The 19,136-nt window shown below is 40.7% G+C and overlaps 1 protein-coding gene across 8 annotated transcripts in view; it reads right to left on the reverse strand.

Annotated features, from left to right (window-relative positions):
- Nucleotides 1–16,551, reverse strand: part of C7H6orf89 (chromosome 7 C6orf89 homolog) — a 29,127-nt gene extending 12,576 nt beyond the window's left edge. Inside the window, exons 1-6 of one of the 8 annotated variants that reach the window (XM_061196292.1) lie at nt 16,423–16,551; nt 13,117–13,208; nt 12,635–13,019; nt 12,018–12,125; nt 8,461–8,668; nt 7,791–8,004 (exon numbers count right to left, since the gene is read on the reverse strand). In XM_061196292.1, coding sequence (XP_061052275.1) covers nt 7,791–8,004; nt 8,461–8,649 — 403 coding nt within the window. In that variant the 5' untranslated portion in view covers nt 8,650–8,668; nt 12,018–12,125; nt 12,635–13,019; nt 13,117–13,208; nt 16,423–16,551. Of the gene's footprint in view, nt 1–7,790; nt 8,005–8,460; nt 8,669–12,017; nt 12,126–12,634; nt 13,020–13,116; nt 13,209–16,418 lie in introns of those variants that run through there. The other 7 variants (XM_061196293.1, XM_061196289.1, XM_061196290.1 and 4 more) reach the window with 7 other exon arrangements.
- Between the last annotated feature and the right edge of the window lie 2,585 nt (nt 16,552–19,136).

The following is a 19,136-nucleotide window of genomic DNA, read 5'->3' on the forward strand; positions in this document are numbered from 1 at the left end:
CTCGATGGGAAGACTAAATAATCATAAAGATGTCAAGTCTACTCAAAAAATACATATATGAACCTTAATACAACTTGGATAGAATCCCATCAGTCTCTTATTGGTGAAGGTGGGGATGGGGTGGGGTTGTGACGACAGCACTCTAAAGTTCATCCAGAAGAGAAAATGTGTGAGAATAGCAACAGGCAACAACCCGCCCCCTGACAAATTAACTCTGGGAAATATTTAAGTGCCAGAAGGCATGCTGGGGTAATACAAATGAATCACGAAGTATGGTCACTGCTTAAAATCTACAGCAAATACTCCTCTCAGGCACAGATACAGTCAGAGGCTATATTAAGAGCCTCATGTGACAGACACTAGGCAGACTGTGGACCTGAGGACCCTCACCTCTGACTGCTCATGGGTCACTGGAGAGCTCGAGCCTCTCTTTGTGCCACGCATGAAGAGGGCAGGACTAGAGGGAAAGGGCATTGCTTTGCTCTCTCTGTGTAGATAATATGAACAAGTAATTCACGAAGAATAAATACAAATGGCCTAAAAGAAACACATGAAAAGACATCCAACTCCACTAAAAGGTGACTTAAAGTGAGATACCACTTTTCAGTTTCTTGACTGGCAAAACAATGGCAATATCCAGTGTTGATGATCTACATATGCTGTTAATGAAAGTTACACATTGGTGTAAGTTTATGTAGATAATTTGTTAGTATTTATTAAAATGTAAAATGTGCATGCTCTTTGACCTAGCTATTCTACTTCCGAGAATCTATCTTACAGAAATAATAGTATATGTATATAAAAGTGTGTGTATATGAATGTCCCAAGTCTTTTTTTTTATAATAGTAAAAAATCTAGAAACTGTTCAATTATGGAATACTCACAGAATGGAATAATATAAAATCCTGAAAAATGTGTATATTGGGTTGAATAGCGTCCCCCTTAAAATTCAAGTCCTTCTGGAACCTCAGAAGATGACCATATTTGAAAATAGGGTCCTTGCAGATGTAACTAAACATGAGGTGATACTGAAGTAGGGTTGGTCCTAAATTCAATCTAAATGGTGTCCTTATTAGAAGAGGAGAGGACGCACAATGACACACAGTGGGAAGATGGCCCTGCAGAGGTGGGGACTGGAGTTATGCTACCACAGCTAAGGAATGCCAAGGATTGATGGCAACCACTAGAACCTGGAAGAGGCAAAGAAGGATTCTTCCCTAGAGCCTTTGAGAAGGAGAAGAGCCCTAAAACACCTTGATTTTGGACTTCTAGCCTCCAAAACTGTGAGAAAATTAATTTCTATTGTTTTAACCCACCTGGCCTTTGGTACTTTGTTACGACAGCCTTGGAAACTAATACAATGTGTCTCGCCAAAAATATGGACATAAGCCCTTTCTTGCATGTGTGAATCAAAAACTATTTTATATTTATAGATATTAAGTATAGCTATCTGTACAGCCATGGAAAAATTCAGAAAGATGTATATCAAATTATTACCAGTGGTTGCTTGGGTGGAAGAGTTAGAGGGATAGACGTGAGAAAATTCACTTCACTAAAAGTATATTTTTAAAAATCAAAAATCTCATACCTCTTCTTTTGTCTTCGTATGTAAGCGGTTTTTTTTTTTTTTTTTTTTTGGCTGTGCCGCGCGACATGTGGGATCCTAGTTCCCTGCTAGGGATTGAACCCTCACCCCCTGCATTGGAAGCACAGAGTCTTAACCACTAGACCGCCAGGGAAGTCCCTGTATGTAAATGTTTTATGTATTTTCCAAATAAAAATGTCTTTGGAGAGAATTTCCTGGTGGTCCAGTGGTTAGGACTCCACATTTTAACTGCCGAGGGCCCGGGTTCAATCCCTGGTCAGGGAACTAAGATCCTGCAAGCCGTGCGGCATGGCGGGGGAGAGGGGCGGAATAGATATATGTATATGTATAACTGAATCACTTTGCTGTACACCTGAAACTAACACAACATTGTTAACAACTATGCTTCAATATAAACTAAATTAAAAAAAAAAAAAAAGGTCTTTGGAGACCATGAAAACTCAAGCTGAGATTGTTAACTTTTAATGTAGAGTTCAGTCATCTTGGAAGGCAGGCTCCTGGAGAGGTACCTGACAGGAGAAGAGGCACTGTGGCTAGGCTGGCGGCCAGCCAAGGAAGATGGGAGTGATGAGGAAAAAGGATCACTGGAAAGGGGTAGTTTATACCATCCATCTGAATTAGGGGAGCACACTGCAAGAGGAAGAGCTACTTTTGATTTCTCTGCAGGCTTCGTCCTCAAGGTGGATAAAGAATGTGCTCATATTTGGTCTGAGGGACTGAGGAATGGCCAGGCAGTGAGTAGGGGGCAGTGTACAGTTGGGGCTCCTTCTCCCCTTCTCACAGAATTTCCAAAAACAAGAAGTGCCCCGACTTCAACTTGGCCTCCATCTATCTGAAAAGGTTTTATCTGATGCGTGCACTATACAGCTGGCTGGAGCCAACATACCACAGAGTGATCAAAGTCCCATGCTAGAAAACAGCCAGTAGCACACAGCAGACCATCCCATGCCACCCCAGGCCACAACTTTTCTTCAATTACCTAACATGCTGCATCTCACTTCTCTGCAGCCCTCCTCTGCTTCTATCCACTCCTCCAGCACCAGACAGAAAGGTCAGTGGAAGTTGGATAGCGACTTCCTAACTTTCTTTTGATTTCCAAGGCTTCTTTATGCAAGATATCCTTCTTATACTAGCTATTTCATACTAAAAAAATGTGTGACAAAGAAGTGAAACTCCACGTCTAAGAGTTCAATAAAACGCCATGGTCTGTATTCCAAATTCTCACCGTGATTATGGAATCATTTTGCTGTCTGAGGTGTCAAAAACGGTCTTGCAGACAAAACACAGCCTTGAAGTTAAGAAAGGCAGAAACTGTAACCGCCCAGCCTTCTCTGCAAGTTGGGCACTCTGCAGAACAATGGTGAGCCAAGCCTGTCAGGAGGCTTCCTGGTGCCTGAGAGTTGTTTACAAAGAAAACGCACTCAGGCTGGCTTGCTGTGGACAACTGTAACATACTCCGGAATTCTAAGTGGAGAGAGTCCTTTTACACAGACTATTAATCTGGTGAAAAGCAAAAAGCAAAAAAATAAAAAATAAAAAACAGATTTCTTTCCAGGACCAAAAAACCCTCCCTCTGGGTAAAAACGATAGAGAAGAAGAAAGGCACAAAGCCAAGACTAGCTCCGCAAGAGCAGGGGGACTGTTTTGTTCACTGCTCTGTTGAGAACAGTTCCTGGTGTACAGCAGGGTCTGAATACACACTCACTGAATGAATGAATGAATGAAACCTTGACTTTTCAGAAGCTTTAACAATAGGATTAAGTCCATGGGGAGAAAAATCAAACAAGTAATCTGAACTTGGAGAAACCTCAAAATAAGGATTAAATAAATATAACCTCATGATTTCTTAGATTTCTCATATTAGAAACGTATCCAAGAAAACCCTGCAAAAGTCCACGACAGTCTCTGTGACTTTCGCTGGTATGTGCTCAGTATTTAATCAGGCTACTCTCCAGCAGCTTGTTTTGCTTAGCACTTCTAGCATCCTGGGCATGAGGCAGGAGTGAAGTCTTGACCTTGGCCAGGCCCCCTGCATGGGTGGTAACAGGCCCAGAGCCACTTTCGTACACCGTAGGGATGGAAGGAACCCAAGAAGTCATCTCGCCAACAGCTTTGCCTTCAGGAAGCAACACGTTTGAACCATTCCAAACCAGAGAGTCCATCTATTTTTATAAGTTCTCCTTGTATAAAAATTTGTCTCTAAATGTGAGACTTTTGGCAAGTTAGTCAACCCCCTTGCTCATCAACTTCCTCATCTTTGAAATGGACATAAAAATATTAACTACCTTACGTGACTGCTGTGAAGACTGAGGAATACACGGCACAGTATACGGCACAGTGCCAAGTATACGGTAAGTGCCCGACAGAGCTGTTATCACTTTACTCTTTTATTTGTAAATAAACAGGTCCTAGCATTTCACTTTGAGCACTGGCCTGGACTCTAATTCTGATTAGGTCCTTACCATAGTTCTAAGTCAGTGAATGATCTGCTATTCCCCAAACTCCTTGATATTGGTAGATCCACTTCAACCTTCCCTTGAAAGTTCATGGGTACATAAAGTTCCAATTATGCAGTACAGATACAGAGATGCAGCTTCTCATTGTACGTGAGAACTGTCCCAGGCCTCCTCAGTATATATGGATGTTACAATTACAAATTATAAATGCCCCATGTAAACAAAATAGTTGGGCCTAACATTCTGGAACCTGGCTTGAATGAGGGCAGAGGCAGCAGGCAGTAAATGTAATATGCTAGACTAGAGTAAAGAAACTAAGGTTCAAGTGCTAATCTGTCATGTTTAGCTGGGCAAGCAAGCTATTTCACCTCTCCTGGTTTCAATTTCCTCTTTACAAAACAGGGGTATGGGGCTTCCCTGGTGGCGCAGTGGTTGAGAATCTGCCTGCCAATGCAGGGGACACGGGTTTGAGCCCTGGTCTGGGAAGATCCCACATGCCGCGGAGCTACTAGGCCCGTGAGCCACAACTACTGAGTCTGCGTGTCTGGAGCCTGTGCTCCGCAACAAGAGAGGCCGCGATAGTGAGACGCCCGCGCACTGCGATGAAGAGTGGCCCCCGCTCGCCGCAACTAGAGAAAGCCCTCGCACCGAAACGAAGACGTAACACAGCCAAAAATAAATAAATTAATTAATTAAAACAAAACAAAACAAAACAGGGGTATGTACCAGATCAACTCTATAAAGTTCCTTTTGAGCTCTAAGACTCAATGATTCCATGGAAGGGTGAAAGCCAAGAGGGTGGCTGGCAGGGTCAAAGCAGATATAAAGATATGAGGCCAGGGGCGGGGGTGGGTAAGAACTAAAAATGTGAATGTGAAGAGAAAACTGCAGGCTAATAAGAGAAAGGACTTAGTCAAACAGTAAGTCAAACCTTACCTATAAGGGTGCAGACTGGGAGGATGAACTGGGCTGAATGCCTAGAAAAAGACTAGTTCAGGAAAATTCTAAAGGGCCAATGGCTTGGAGGACCGTTTATTTTTGGACGTGCAGTACCAGCCAGAAAGAACCTTATTTCTTTGGGGAATAGGGAGCTGAGAGAGAAGGCATCTGGTGACCTGAAAGAAAGAGTGTTGAACTCCAAAATCAAACTTAAAGCTAGACTCTTCAGGTATACCATGTAGCTACAAACTACTCATATCAGAGGTTAAGAGCTCAGACTCTGAAGATGGGCGGCCTAGGTTCAAATCAAGGTTCCATGACTAACTAGCCTTATTAGATCAGGCAAGTGAGCTAATCTCACTCTACTTCAGTGTCTTCATCTGCAAAACAGACATAAAACCAGAACCTACTGCATAGGGATATTGTAAAGATCAAATGAGCCAATATATGGAAAGCCCTTTGAACAGGGCCTGGCATCTGGTAAGTACTAAATAAGTCAGCTTATTTATTTTCTGCTGCAGAGTGGGATGTTTACATGACTCACTGCAGAGTCACTTCATTCACTCCATGAAGAGGAGTTAGGGGCAGGGTATCCTACCCAAGGCTGAAACTTAGAAAAAGAACAACTTCTGTTGCCTTTTGTTCCCTGGTTAGAGTCAAGCGGAAAACCCACCAGTGGTCAGGAAGAAACCTAGCAGCACTGGAGGTGGTGAATCTGGTAGGTCACTGCTGCTCCCTGCAAGGAGTGTCAGATGATCCCCGGGAGCATGGAAACAATACGCTGGAGGGCTTTCCCATGGGAGCTACATTCACTTTACATTCTCCCTCGACATTTACTTTAAAGGTATTGCTAAGTAGTCCTAACTGAAAGGCAGCTGCTTTTGGGTACCATGACAATAGGAATGATTTATGTATTTTTTACTTTTCTGGCCCTCTTTCAGGCCCAGGAGTTTGCCCTTCTTATACCTAGTTCTCCCCAATATGTTTCTATTCACCACTTACATTATTATGCATTCTTAAGTTTCCTTCCAAGTGCTATGCAAAATGCTGTTAGTTTTACATGTCTACAGCTTCCCAGAATTATCACACATAGGAAAATAGGGTGCAGTATCTCCATTTACAAGTGAAAGCAGCACTTTAATAGAATCAACAACATTAAAGACCTAAAACCACACCCTTCCAATGCTCTCTCTTTACAAGTGAGCTCTAAGGACTCATTTTTATTTCCATCTGTAAGGCAAAATATTCATTTGGAGTGGCCAAACAACCTGGCTTGTTGACAAGACACCTATGTTTCTTGACTTTTTAAACTCCGATACACAGAATGAGCAATCACTGTCCATTGACTATTATTGCTTAACTCAACAGTCTGTGGAGAGGTACTTTATAAGATGGGGAGAAAGAAAGTGCCATCAACCTGGTCCTAAAAATTGCTGACTTCATCTCATGTGCCAAAGAGTAGAAAATGACTTTAGGGAGGTTGTGAGGGGAAGACAGGAAAGGAGGCTGATGCATCCGAGGAAGCAGCACAGGCTGGCCTAACTGACACGTTTCTCTGGCTCTTTCCCCTACATGCTCTGGACCTTTCTGATAGGAGTTGGAAACTTCATTTTTTTGAGCTTTGTTGTTTCAAAAACAACCTCCCCAGTAAATACAAGAAAGTTATATACCTGGAATTTAAAAGTTTAAATACATAAGTTGATTTTTTAAAAAAACTTACGAGGCTGGGTTTTTGTTTTACAATGTTCCCTTCCTCTGATTTCGATATAATTCTGGAAACCTTTCCATGATTTCCTCAAGTGTACAAAAATAGCTTTCAAAGGAGACCCAAACGAAGTGATGATTTTTATGACTGATTAGGTCTTGGCTTAAAAAGTAGCATTATGATTTTAAAGCTTAGTTTCAACTGCTAAATTGTTTTTGAAAACAACACTGAAGAGAAAACATACTTCCTCAACAGTTATGCTGAAGCCTAAAGGTTTCAGAACACAGTTACACAAAAAGTTCTATAATCCATTTGTGATATTAACTTACATATTCCTTCATACAGGCAAATAAGATAAACACTAAGATAAAACAATACGAAATGGAATAAAATAAAATCCCCAAATAATATCCCTTTATTCTTTCTCAAAAGTAAATTTCGAATCTTACCACATTACACTATTCTCAAAAGGGAACTCCTCAAATGGTCTATTGGATCAGGAATTCCTATGCTACCATTGATGCATTGTTACTAAATTTAAGTGCTTCTTAAATTCAACTTATTGGCAAAATTGTACACTTAGGAGCACTACATAGAGAACTGTGAAGCAGAGAGAAAAGACTCGATTGAAAGAGAGGGATATACCCAGACAAAAACCTAGCCAACAGGCTAAGGACTATTCGAGAATATGGACTCAATGCTTTCAATAAATCAATAGCTATTTATTAAAATATCTATTATGGATAGGGATCACAGGAGAGAAAACAGTAGAGTAAGATACACTCAAATCCCTCCTATGAGCAAAAACACTCATCCCCATCACGTGTGTTTTATAATCAGGGGGCTTGAATTTGGCTCCACCCGGTGTGTTTCTCTGACAAGCTTCTTCATCCTCTGAGCCTCAGTTTCTCAATCTGCAAAATGGGGTAATAAAACCCATCCCATAGAGTTTCACTGAGGATTGAATTAAATGAGACAACACAGGGAAAGTGTCTCTCATTAGATGTCAGTAAATGTTATTTCCTTTCTCATGATATACTGCTAAGAAAGCCATAACTAATAAGTAACAAATGCAGTATTCTACCTGGAAAGGGTCTGTCTGCATCACCCCCATGCAGAGGAACTCCCTTATTTTCTGGCATATACTTCTTGGTAATGGGCAAAGACATCAGCCGGATGTGAAGGATGAGTGAGCGCCAGGTATGAGCTCCAGAAAGCACTGGTTCAGGTGGTAATGGGCTGAAAGGTTGAATCACAAAGTAGGCAGTGAGCAAGATTAATCCCAGGGTTACGAGGACCTACAAGGAAAGACAGGAAATGGATTAATAATTGTCACAGCTAACAAAATACTTTTAGGCCAAGGAAAAAAAACAGGCATCTTCTACTATTTCCAGTGTGCTTTAAGAACTAATCCATTTACATAAACAAGCCACTGACATTCACTTCTGAAAGCATTTAAAGCTTGAGAACTGTGAGGACTGCAAGGCTCACCAAGTTTTTATCATACAGACCAGGGGCTATGTTCATCATTTAAAAATATACACAGATACAGTTAATGACAAATACACAGCTTTCATCTAGAACATTTAACAAAGTAGTCAAATTTGTTAATAACACATCACAACAAAGAGTAAAGGCCAATTTATTCATAGAAAAACCAAGGTTCAGTGGTGGAATCAGTCAACAGTAATATTTGGGGAGAATGTTGAAGAGTTTGTGCTCTAAGCTATTTCCAAGTTAGAACACATTTTTACCTTGTACACAGCTAGAAGGAGGGGATACTGGGGTGGCCCCCTCTGAGGTTCATTCTTTTCCAGCAGCTGTCTGATAAATTTTTCAATTGCTTTCTCTGACATGCCACATTGATGGCCCGTCTGTCTTACCAAATCAACAGTCTCTGAAAGTTTGTCATAAATGCTGAGCTCATTAGCAGCAAGATCCATGTCTTCTAATACAAAATCCCTGAGAGAGAAAGAAAATGAATGCAAAAAGAAAGATGGTTTCTTTAAAGTACTTCCTCCACAAAGTTACTTCCTTTAGAACAGTGCTTTTTGATCAGCTTTTTGACCACCTGTGGGGAAGGACCAATTCTTCTGTAAAACACAATGAATACATTGAGACAATGTCAAGATGCAATACAAGTTTTTAAGTGTTTTTTAATTGTGGGCTAGTAATAAATGGTTCACAGGCCAGCACTGGTTCCCAAACACTTTGAGGAATACCTGTCCAGAGCACAATAAATCCCTAATGGGACTCAGAAACACTAGTGCCATCCAAAATGATTTCTGAAACCAATCACAGGAGATCCGCTACTGGTAATTTACTAAAATAAAAAGAAATGGAACATGGAAAGTGTTGTTGATCAATTATTTCTTTCCTTTCACATCAGATGAACCTTTTAGCAACACAAGGGGAGGAACTTATCACTGAAGGCAAGATTTACTGAGGAACACACTGATATGCTTTGTTCCTGACAGAGCAAGAATTTCAGACAACACAAAACCATGGCATGGTAGCGCTTCAGACTTAGCAGGTTGCAGTCCTCATGCTTTTCTGCAAATACAATCTTAGACAATAAAGGGCATTCTGTTTGTATTTTACATACTTAAAGGCCTAAGATCTATAACTCATTTCAAAATTCAATTTGCGTTCTCATAGTTATTTTAAAGCCAGATTGTTTCACAGTAGCCATAGAATGGAAGGCAAAAACTAAAGGCAAAATAGAATTCTCTCTGTATCATTTGCAAAATGAAATAAAAAAGTTATTTTTAAAAAGTGCTTGTGCTACGGAACAATGTTTTTCCTCATTTATAGGAGGAAAAGCAGTGCTTGGGATCTACGCTCTCTTCTGTTGGTTGGGTTTTGTTGTTGTTGTTATTTTCTTGTTTTTACATTGCAGAGGGTCCTCTTATTTCACATAGTTCATCCCCAACGTGTTGCTAAGATCAAAAAGCACTGACATGGTACAACTATTTCTTCAGTAAGGAGATGCTGCCCCCTGTAGAACAGAGGACAACAGTCATGAAGCTCCAGCAGAAGAAGAAGTCTGCACTGCCACAAACCAGCACACATCCCGGCATAGCTCCTCTTCTAACAATGCCTCCTCTAATGACTCCTTCCCTTTGGTCCTCTTTCTGACTATTAACCTTTTACTTCACTAATTCTTAACTGTGCCTGCACATTAGAATCACCTAGAGCGCTTTTAATGAATGCTTATACCAGGGCCCCAACCCAAGACCAACTAAATCAGAATCAGACTTCTAATGGTGGATTAACAGGCAGGTAATCTAGACTTTGGGGATTGGGGGAGGGAGGGAGGAACCCCACATTAAAGGGAACACATCCTTTCTCCAAACTCTCTGCCGTTGCTCAAACTGTTTTTTTAAGACCACAAAGGCCTTCATTTCAAGGTTCAGGTAAAAGGATGGTGAAAACTCTTATTTTAAAATGTGTAGTTTTGTGAATTCCCTGGCGGTCCAGTGGTTGGGACTCAGTACTTTCACTGCCAAGGGCCCAGGTTCAATCCCTGGTCGGGGAACTAAGATCCCACAAGCTGTGTGGCGTGGCCAATTAAAATAAAATGTGTATTTTCCACAAATGGTGCTGGGACAACTGCATATCCACATGCAAAAGAATGAAGTTGGATGCTTCCTTATACCACAGACAAAAACTAACTCAAAAATTAACTTAAACTTAAGAGTTAAACTATAAAACTCTTAGAAGAAAACAAAGGGGGAAATTTTTATAACACTGGATTAGGCAATGGCTTCTTAGATATGACACCAGAAGCACAAGTAGCAAAAGAAAAATAAATTGGATTACATCAAAATTAACAATTTTTGTGCTTCAGATGATACCATCAAGAAAGTAAAACGACAACCTACAGAATGGGGGGGCAATATTTACAAATCATGTATCTGATAAGGAACAGGTATTCAGAGTTCATAAAGTATTCTTACAACTCAATTATAAAAAGACAAATACCCAATTAAACATGGGCAAAGTATCTGAATAGATATTTCTCCACAGAAGATATACAAATGGCCAAAAAACTCATGAAAAGATGTTTAACATCATTAGCCATCAAGGAAGTGTAAATCAAAACCACAATGAGATACCACTTCTCACCCACTGGGGTGACTATAATCAAAAAGTCAGATAATAACAAGTGCTGGCAGTGGAACTCTTGTACACTGTGGCTGGGAATGTAAAATGATGCAGCTGCTTTGGAAAACAGTTTGGCAGTTCCTCAAAAACTCAAATGTAGAGTTACCATATGACGCAGGAATTCTACTTGTATGTACCCACGATAATTTAAAACAAATATCCACACAAAAACTTGTACGTGAATGTTTAAGCAGCATTATGCATAACAGCTCAAAAATGGAAGCAACCCAAATGTCCATAAATGGATATTAATAATATCCATACAATATATCAATAATATTCATACCATGGAATATTATTGGACAATAAAAAGGAATAAAGTACTGATACATGCTACAACATGGATGAACCTTGAAAACATTATGCTAAGTGAAGGAAGACAGTCACAAAAGACTACGTATTACATGACTGCATTTATATGAAAAGTCAAGGATAGGCAAATCTATAGAGACAGAAAATAGATTAATTAGGGGTTGCCTAGGGGAGGGGGTGAGGACGAATGGGGAGTGACTGTTAATATAGGGTTTCTTCCTGGAGTGACAAAAATGTTCAAAACAAATTGTGGTGATGGTTGCACAACTTTGTGAATATACAAAAACCACTGAATTGTACATTTTATAGTGAATTTCATGGTGAATTTCATGGCATAGAAATTATATCTCAATAAAGATGTTGTAAAATGTGTACTTATACAATCTGAACTTACCCCATTGTGGCATTTATTACATTCATTGCTATGATTTTGGCTAAGTCACTTGGTCTACTTCCTCATCCAAAAGATAAGAGGATTGAACCAGAAAATTTTTCAAGTTTCCTCTAGCTCTAAAATTCTAGGAGTATATGAATATTTCAGGAAGTAGAAAAAATTCAATACATTAGAAGTTAAAGCTTTATGTCCAACTGCATTCCTATATTACCATTTCTTGTTATGCCATCTGATATGCCAGGTGTTGTGCCAAGCACTGCAGAAACATTATCTCAGTAAATCATCACAGCAATCCCATAAGGTAAGTGTGATTAATCCCGTTTCACAGATGTGGAAACTAAGGCTCAGAAAGGTTTCATAACTCGCCAGGATGTGAACACAAGTGTGCCTGACTTCAGGGCTGGTGCTTTTAATCTTTATGCACGCTGCCTCCCTTACCAAGTATGTTCCTATTCTGAGCAGGCAGTTCCGAAACCACAACACCGTGTCCCTTGATTATCACAAATGAGTGGCTGAAAACTGGAAAGTGATCGACTACAATGATTCCTGGAAAAAGAATAAAGCAATAACTTATTACAATATTTTTACATCTTGCTTTTGTGACCAGTGATTCCAGAGACACAGCATTTTCCTGTTTAAATGAACAAAGATATTCCAAGCAAGCAAGCAAGCTACAATAAATTATCCAACAATACCCAGTCAAAATCCATTAAAACTCAGTAGAGGACCAGAAAAGGAAAGCAGTGGGAATTCTAGAAAAAAATTCCAGTAAAAAACTTTAAAGTTTTGAGAGATGGGGGCACCTGTAGGTATCCTCAGGGAGAAGAGAATGTCACATTGGTGTGCACTTAGGGGCACCGTGAAGGGGAAAGAAGTGCAGGTGAGGCTAAAAGGAGAACCAAGTATCATCGGTTTTGAAGACTGTTTCACAATCTTTGTAAACCTCTGCCCACTTTTGATACACATAAAAATCTCATTAAATTCCCAGTTTATGTTGCAAATAGGGTTTTTTTAAAATTCAAATACACAATGATAATATGATATTGAATACATACATTTTTTGCAAGCTGTACATCCTTCTTCTCCGAGATTCTGACACATTTCTCAAGTTATCAGAAGGGTAGTTACTAATAATTTAGTGAAGTTTCCAAGAGCACGTGGAGGTCTTGATAATAAGCCTTCCTTTTGCCTTTGGTAAGATCAGTGGTTCTCAACTGGGGGCAACTCTGCCCCTGAGGGGATATTTGGAAAGTCTGGAGACATTTGTGATTGTCACACTTGAGGGTACTACTGTCATCTAGTGGCTATGATGTTAATTAAATGACAAAAAAATCTTGTCCCTTTAGGTCAGACTATAGAGCAGCTCCCTTGTTGCGATCTGCTGAAAGTCAACCCTCAACACGACAGTTTGTATTAAGAACAAAAACAAAAAACTTGTCCCTTAAAAAAAAAGAAAAACACAAAGTCATGGCTAAGCATCAAGTATATTCATTTAGACTGAGTGAAATCAGCTGAAGCTTGATGGCAATCCCTTTACCTCCAGAAAGAAGGTCCAACTCTGGCAGAAATGAGCTTTGCCACAGAGGGAAGTTCCGATGAGCAAGCTTGACTCTTAACAGTGGCTTATACCTGCAAGGGCACAGGCAGAATCACTTGCAGAGTTGCAAAAATCAAGGTATCATGCACCACCTTGGATATACTGAATTGCCAGAACCTTGGGAATGGGACCCAGGTGCAGAAGATTTCAAACCTCTTCCCTGCTGATTACAGACACACACCCCCCAATTAGGAGACATTGCTGTGGAACAGTGGAATCTCAACTGGTGTGATTCTGCTCCAGAATCATAGCTATTAAAATGAATAATTCTCTAACATCACCTAATATGTAGTCCATAGTCAAATTTCCCCAAAGGTCCAAAAAAAGAAAGAAAGAAAGAAAGAAAGGCAAGCCATGTAGTTTTTTAGAAGTCTAGGATCCAGCCAATGATCACATTATCACAGTGAGCTGTCATGTCTTTTTGGTCTACTTAAATCTACAATAGATGCTGGTGTGGTTTTTTTTTTTTCCCCTGGCCTTTTATGACATTGATATATTTGAAGCAGGAATCCCCACATCTTTAAACATATTTCTACTTATTCCTATCTTCACCACTTCTAGTTTCTACCATTAAAAAAAAAAAATCCTTCCTCTTCAGATTTCCAGAGCTCATACTCTTCCTCCCTTCAGAGCCAAGCTCCCTTAAAAAAAAAAAAAAGGTATCACTTCACCTTCTTGTTTCTCAGGTCACCATTCGTTTCTGACCCCCTCATGCCACTGATACTGTTCCCACTAAGGTCACCAAAGGCTTTCTACACATGCCAAGTCCAAAGGACGTTTTTTCAGTTAACACCTTATCTGACCTCTCTGCAGCAGCTGCCATTGCTACCCATTATCTCCCTCAGGGGCTCTCAAACCTTGGCATAATTCTTTTGTTCTCTTCTGAGTCTATGTCCCGGAATGTTGGTATTCATCACGGTTGTCCTTGACCGTCTCATTCCCTCCATGGCTTTAACCACCAGCTATTAGTGATTTCCAAATCTCTTCTCCAGTCTAGAACTCTCTCCAAAACTCAAGACCCATCTATCTAACTACCTACCAGACACCCTGGCCCAAATTTCCTACAGTCCCCTATATGTAATGTGTTCCTAACTGACTTATTATTTTTCCCCTGCAAACCATTTCTCCTACTATATTCCTTTTCTTAATTAATGGAAACACCAGTTCTCCAAATTCAAAACCTCTCCTCCTGCTTCTTCATCCCCACTAATGAACCAATCACCAAATCCTCAATTCTACATCCTGTATAGCTCTCACGTTCATCACCTCCTCTTCAGCTCTACATGAGTGGCAGTTAAGGCCCTCAACATCTCTCCCACAGACCATCACAAAGATATACTTAATCTCTATATTTCCAATCCTCTTTCTCCTTTCTGATCCATCCTCTACAAGTTATTTTTCTAAAACACAAATTGGTGCACATTGCTCATCTATTTAAAGCACCCTCCTTGACTTCCCATGCCCCGCTAGGGAACAATTTAGCATGGTGGTTAAGAACACAGGCACTGGAGTTAGAAAAAGCTGAATGCAAATACTGGATTCTCCATCTACTGCGTGGCCATGAGTCACTGTTTACCCTCTTTAAGCCTCAGAGTTTTCATTTATAAAATGAGGATAATTGTGTCTTTCCAACCATGTTGTTAAGGGATTATAAGGTGATGTATTGAAAACATGTCTCAATACCCAAATTAAATACTTAATAATTATTATAAGATGAAGTTCAAATTACTTAGCATGGCCCTTTATGATCTGGTTACTGCCTACCTGTTCAGTCTCATTTCCCATTCCTCCCTCACAGTCTTCATTGCCATACTATTTCACATCTTTTTGCTTTTGTACACATAATTTCCTTTGCTTACAAAACGTAGCCCCCAGTACTTTGTCCAATGACTGAACGCTATCCCAACCTTCATTTTTGCCCTATGAACCTTAAACACAACTCTATCATTTTGTATTACATCTATTTCCTTGTTTTCCTCTCACACTAAATTGTTTCTTGAAAGCAGAGATAAGTGGAGAAACAACACAAATAACAGACATGGAAATTCACCTCAGAGACATGGAACCTTATCAGTGTCTGTTGAACAAATTTATAGAAAGGACCTAAAGTGATCATTCTGTTCTCAAACTAATTTGATGTAACTCATGGTTCTTTTACTTTTTCTTCTTATTTTTTAAAAATACATCAGCCTAATGAGAGGTTAGGTGAGCAAGTTTGGAACTTTACACTTGGATATTTTTTGTGGAGTTTTAGAGCAGCTGTGGAAGAATAGGGATTCAAACTGGGTCTTGAAAATTGTTTTGGTCCAAAGCAGAAAGGGCAAACAGGGCCTGTGGTATTCAAGCTGGGCGATGTGAACTTCAGTCAAAACTTCAATGTAGCAAAGCTAAATTTGGTTAAGGCATGTTGTTCCTTACAGGGAAACTGTGATAACTCAAACTCAAATAAGCAAGCTTATTAAGGGAGAGATGCCCAAAGAACATTTCACCATGGGAACAACTAAATGAGCAAACAGAAAAAGCCAGAATAATAAGTATCTGGGAATAGTCTCTATTATAAGAAGACGACCAAATACTTTAAAAGAAGTATACTGGCAAATACCAAGGCTATGCAGGCTCTTACACGAGAAAAAGTGTGGCTTGCAGGGTTAATGGTCTTAAAATAGTACGCGCAACACGAGGCAGGCAAATTTCCTTGTTCTAAAAGGAGATTACGAACAGCTCATTTACTTGGGTCAATAAACCAAGTCATATTCCTTTCTGAAATCCGAGATGCCATGTTTATCATATACCAAGATCACACTTTAAAAAAAATTCCCTCCCTAACAATTATTAGAAAAAGATGTTTCGTAGGGGGGCGGGGAATCTACTCTCAACCTACCAAAAAGAAAAAAAATTAGAAATCCGTCAAAAGGGCAGTGAAATCTAGACTTCGCTAGCACCGCTGTGTTGGACACTGCTGTGATGCCCGCGAAACAAGTTCAATTAGGGTCGAACTCGCTTTGCTCTCCCCGGCAGAGCCAAGGAAAAAAGAGGAGAAGTCACAAGGGAATCGACCCCGGGGGAGTTGCTGGAGGATGCCGTCAGTCTGCAAAACGCCAAAGGCTCAGAAAACGGGTCAGCGCAGGGGCAGGAGTGGCAGTGGCCCCGAAAGGTGGGCTGCGCGAGGATGTCATAGACGGGTGCGGTGACGAGGCTGTCACGAAGCTGCCTCCCCCCTCCCGGCCTCGTGCCCCAGTCACTCACATGCGGGGCCCGCGCCCCCTCGGGCTCCTCCCGCCTCGGGGACAGTAAACCGCCGGGCGTGGAGTATAGGCCGACAACTTCCTGCTTCCGGGCGCACAACCCGGAAGCAACTCCTACGCCAAAGGCGAGGCTGCGCTCTTTCTTCCCGCCCCACGCTTCCGCCAGAAGCCGAAAGCACAAAGACTCGGAGCGCTCGGGAACTCTCGCGAGATCTGGAGAGAACGGGTTCTTGCTCCCCCTGGCGTCGTTTCTTCCTCCTGGGTCCTCTTCAGTTCTTGCTAGGGTTTCTCCTCTTCGTGGGCTACCGCAGACTTAATAGCTGAACTGATTCATTCAATGAGCGTTTGTTGAGCCTCCTACTACGTGCCAGGCAGCGTGTTAGGCATTAAGGGGTGGGAGTGGGAGGGATAACGTAAATGGTTGGCAGGCCCTTACCCTTGGGATCTAAAAGAAAGGCAGTAAATAATAATATTTTCTTTATATAATATATCTTATATATTATAATATATCTTTATATAATAATATCTTTCTAAAAGAAAGGCAGTAATAAAGCATTGGTAACAAAAAATTAATTAAAATTAAAAAAATAATAAAAGGCAGGCAAACAAATCACTCAGATTTACACACGGCCCACTCATTAATGTTGATTGAGAGTTTACTTTTTGCCAGACATTACAAAGGACTTTATATTCGCGAAAATGCTTCAACAACCTCCATTTACCCTCATACCAACCAAGCTGAAGTTTATGAAAAGGTTAAATTGCTCGAGATTACACTGGAAGCTCCCTCTGTTCAGGTTCTGGTCTGGAACAGGCCCTGTGTGAATGTTGAACTGAACTGAATTAGGACACGGTCCCTAACATGGGCTGTTAACAATCTTCTTGGTGAGAAGAAAATCTGACACAAGCAGTTAGACAACGGTGGAAGGTGGCACCGAATTAAAGACCAAGAAGAGAGAAGGGGAGAGAGTCTACTGTAGACAGGAAGAGTAGAGAGGTTTTCTGAAGGAGCTGGAACAAGGACATGGGTGAAGTTTGGGAATGCATTGCAAGGAAAAAGACTAGCTTGGGCAGAGGTCTGGAAGTGGGAATGCTGGTGCCACATTTAAGGCTTGGATAATAAAATAATAGGAAATCAGGCTGGAGAAGTCAGTGAGTGGTCAATGATGAAGGGCCTTCAAGCCCAGGCCAAGTGATTTGGGACTTTAGTGGGCAAAGGGAAACCATTTAATACTTCATGGCAATATCTTGTAGTATTTCGGGAGGAGGGCTTTGGCTGCTGTGTGTAAGATGTATTAGTGGGGGAAGCCAAAAGGCAGGGAACCCAGCAAATGGGCTTCTGAAATAATCCTGGTGTTAAAGGTCTGAAACAGCAGTGGGAATGGGAAGGAAGGGATACAATTTGGAGATCTTTGGAAAAAAGAACTGACACGTCTTGATGTGTCACTTATAGGGAGCAGAGAGAAAGAGGATGATCTTCAGGTTTCCCGCTCAAAAAATGATGTTTCTGTAAAAGTTTATAATTTTGTTTTTAATAAGGGACATTTATTCAGAAGACACATTAAGCTTAGATACAGAATAAATGAAGTAAGTATTATACAAGCTACAATTTAATAGTGAATTTAGAAAAGGAATCCACGCCTCTTTGTCAACTCTGTCCCGAAGCCACTGACACCTAATGTTCTCTTGGGGACAAAAAGGCCAACAAATACTGAGCCTCTTGAGGAAGGATTTGGAATGAGCCAGCAAGACGCTGTCTTATTCTTGTGTTAAACCCCAATACATTCTCATTGTACCCTAAGCCTCCCAAGATATACAGTAAGGAACTACATAAAGTCCAAAGAAAGGAAACTCAGATAACAGACAGAAAGGACCAACGATGAAAACTTTTCCATCCAGCTCAAGGGTCATAACACAAAACTGCAGGAAGTGTAAAATTAATTATACCTTACATTAGCACAGCACTCATCAGTCTAAAACGTTATTTTCTGTCCATTAGTCATTCAGTGAAACCTGAGCATCCTATGTTCAGTCCTCTGTGAGGAGGGCACAAAGATGAAGGAGGCACAGTTATTCTCTTAAGGAGCTCACTGTCTACTTTGACCTTTACAACCTTGTATACCCTTATTCCTGCTTGGCATTTAAGGAAACTAGGATTGAACTGTGGTCAAGAGCACAGGCTCACAGCTGTGGTACTTTGAGCAAATTATTTAATCTCTGTAAGCCTCAGTTTCCTCAAAGTAAAAAGGGGATAGTGATATCTACCTCCTGTGGGTTTGAAGATTAAGTGTTGTCAAAAGTTCAGAAATAAGCTACAAGGATATATTGCATAGCACAGGGAATAGAGCCAATATTTTATAATAACTATAAGTGGAGTAAAACTTTTAAATATTGTGAATCACTAAGCTATACACCTGAAACTTACAAAATATTGTAAATCGACTGTACCTCAGTTTTTAAAAATTTTTTTTAAAATTTTTGGCTGCGTTGGGTCTTCGTTGCTGCACATGGGCTTTCTCTAGTTGTGGCAAGAGGGGGCTACTCTTCGTTGCGGTGCGCGGGCTTCTCATTGCTGTGGCTTCTCTTGTTGCGGAGCATGGGCTCTAGGCGCAGGGGTTTCAGTAGTTGTGACACGTGGGCTTAGTTGCTCTGTGGCATGTGGGATCTTCACAGACAAGGGATCGAACCTGTGTCCCCTGAGTTGGCAGGCGGATT

The sequence above is a fragment of the Eubalaena glacialis genome, chromosome 7 (assembly GCF_028564815.1).
Source record: "Eubalaena glacialis isolate mEubGla1 chromosome 7, mEubGla1.1.hap2.+ XY, whole genome shotgun sequence".
Classification (NCBI taxonomy): Eukaryota; Metazoa; Chordata; class Mammalia; order Artiodactyla; family Balaenidae; genus Eubalaena; species Eubalaena glacialis.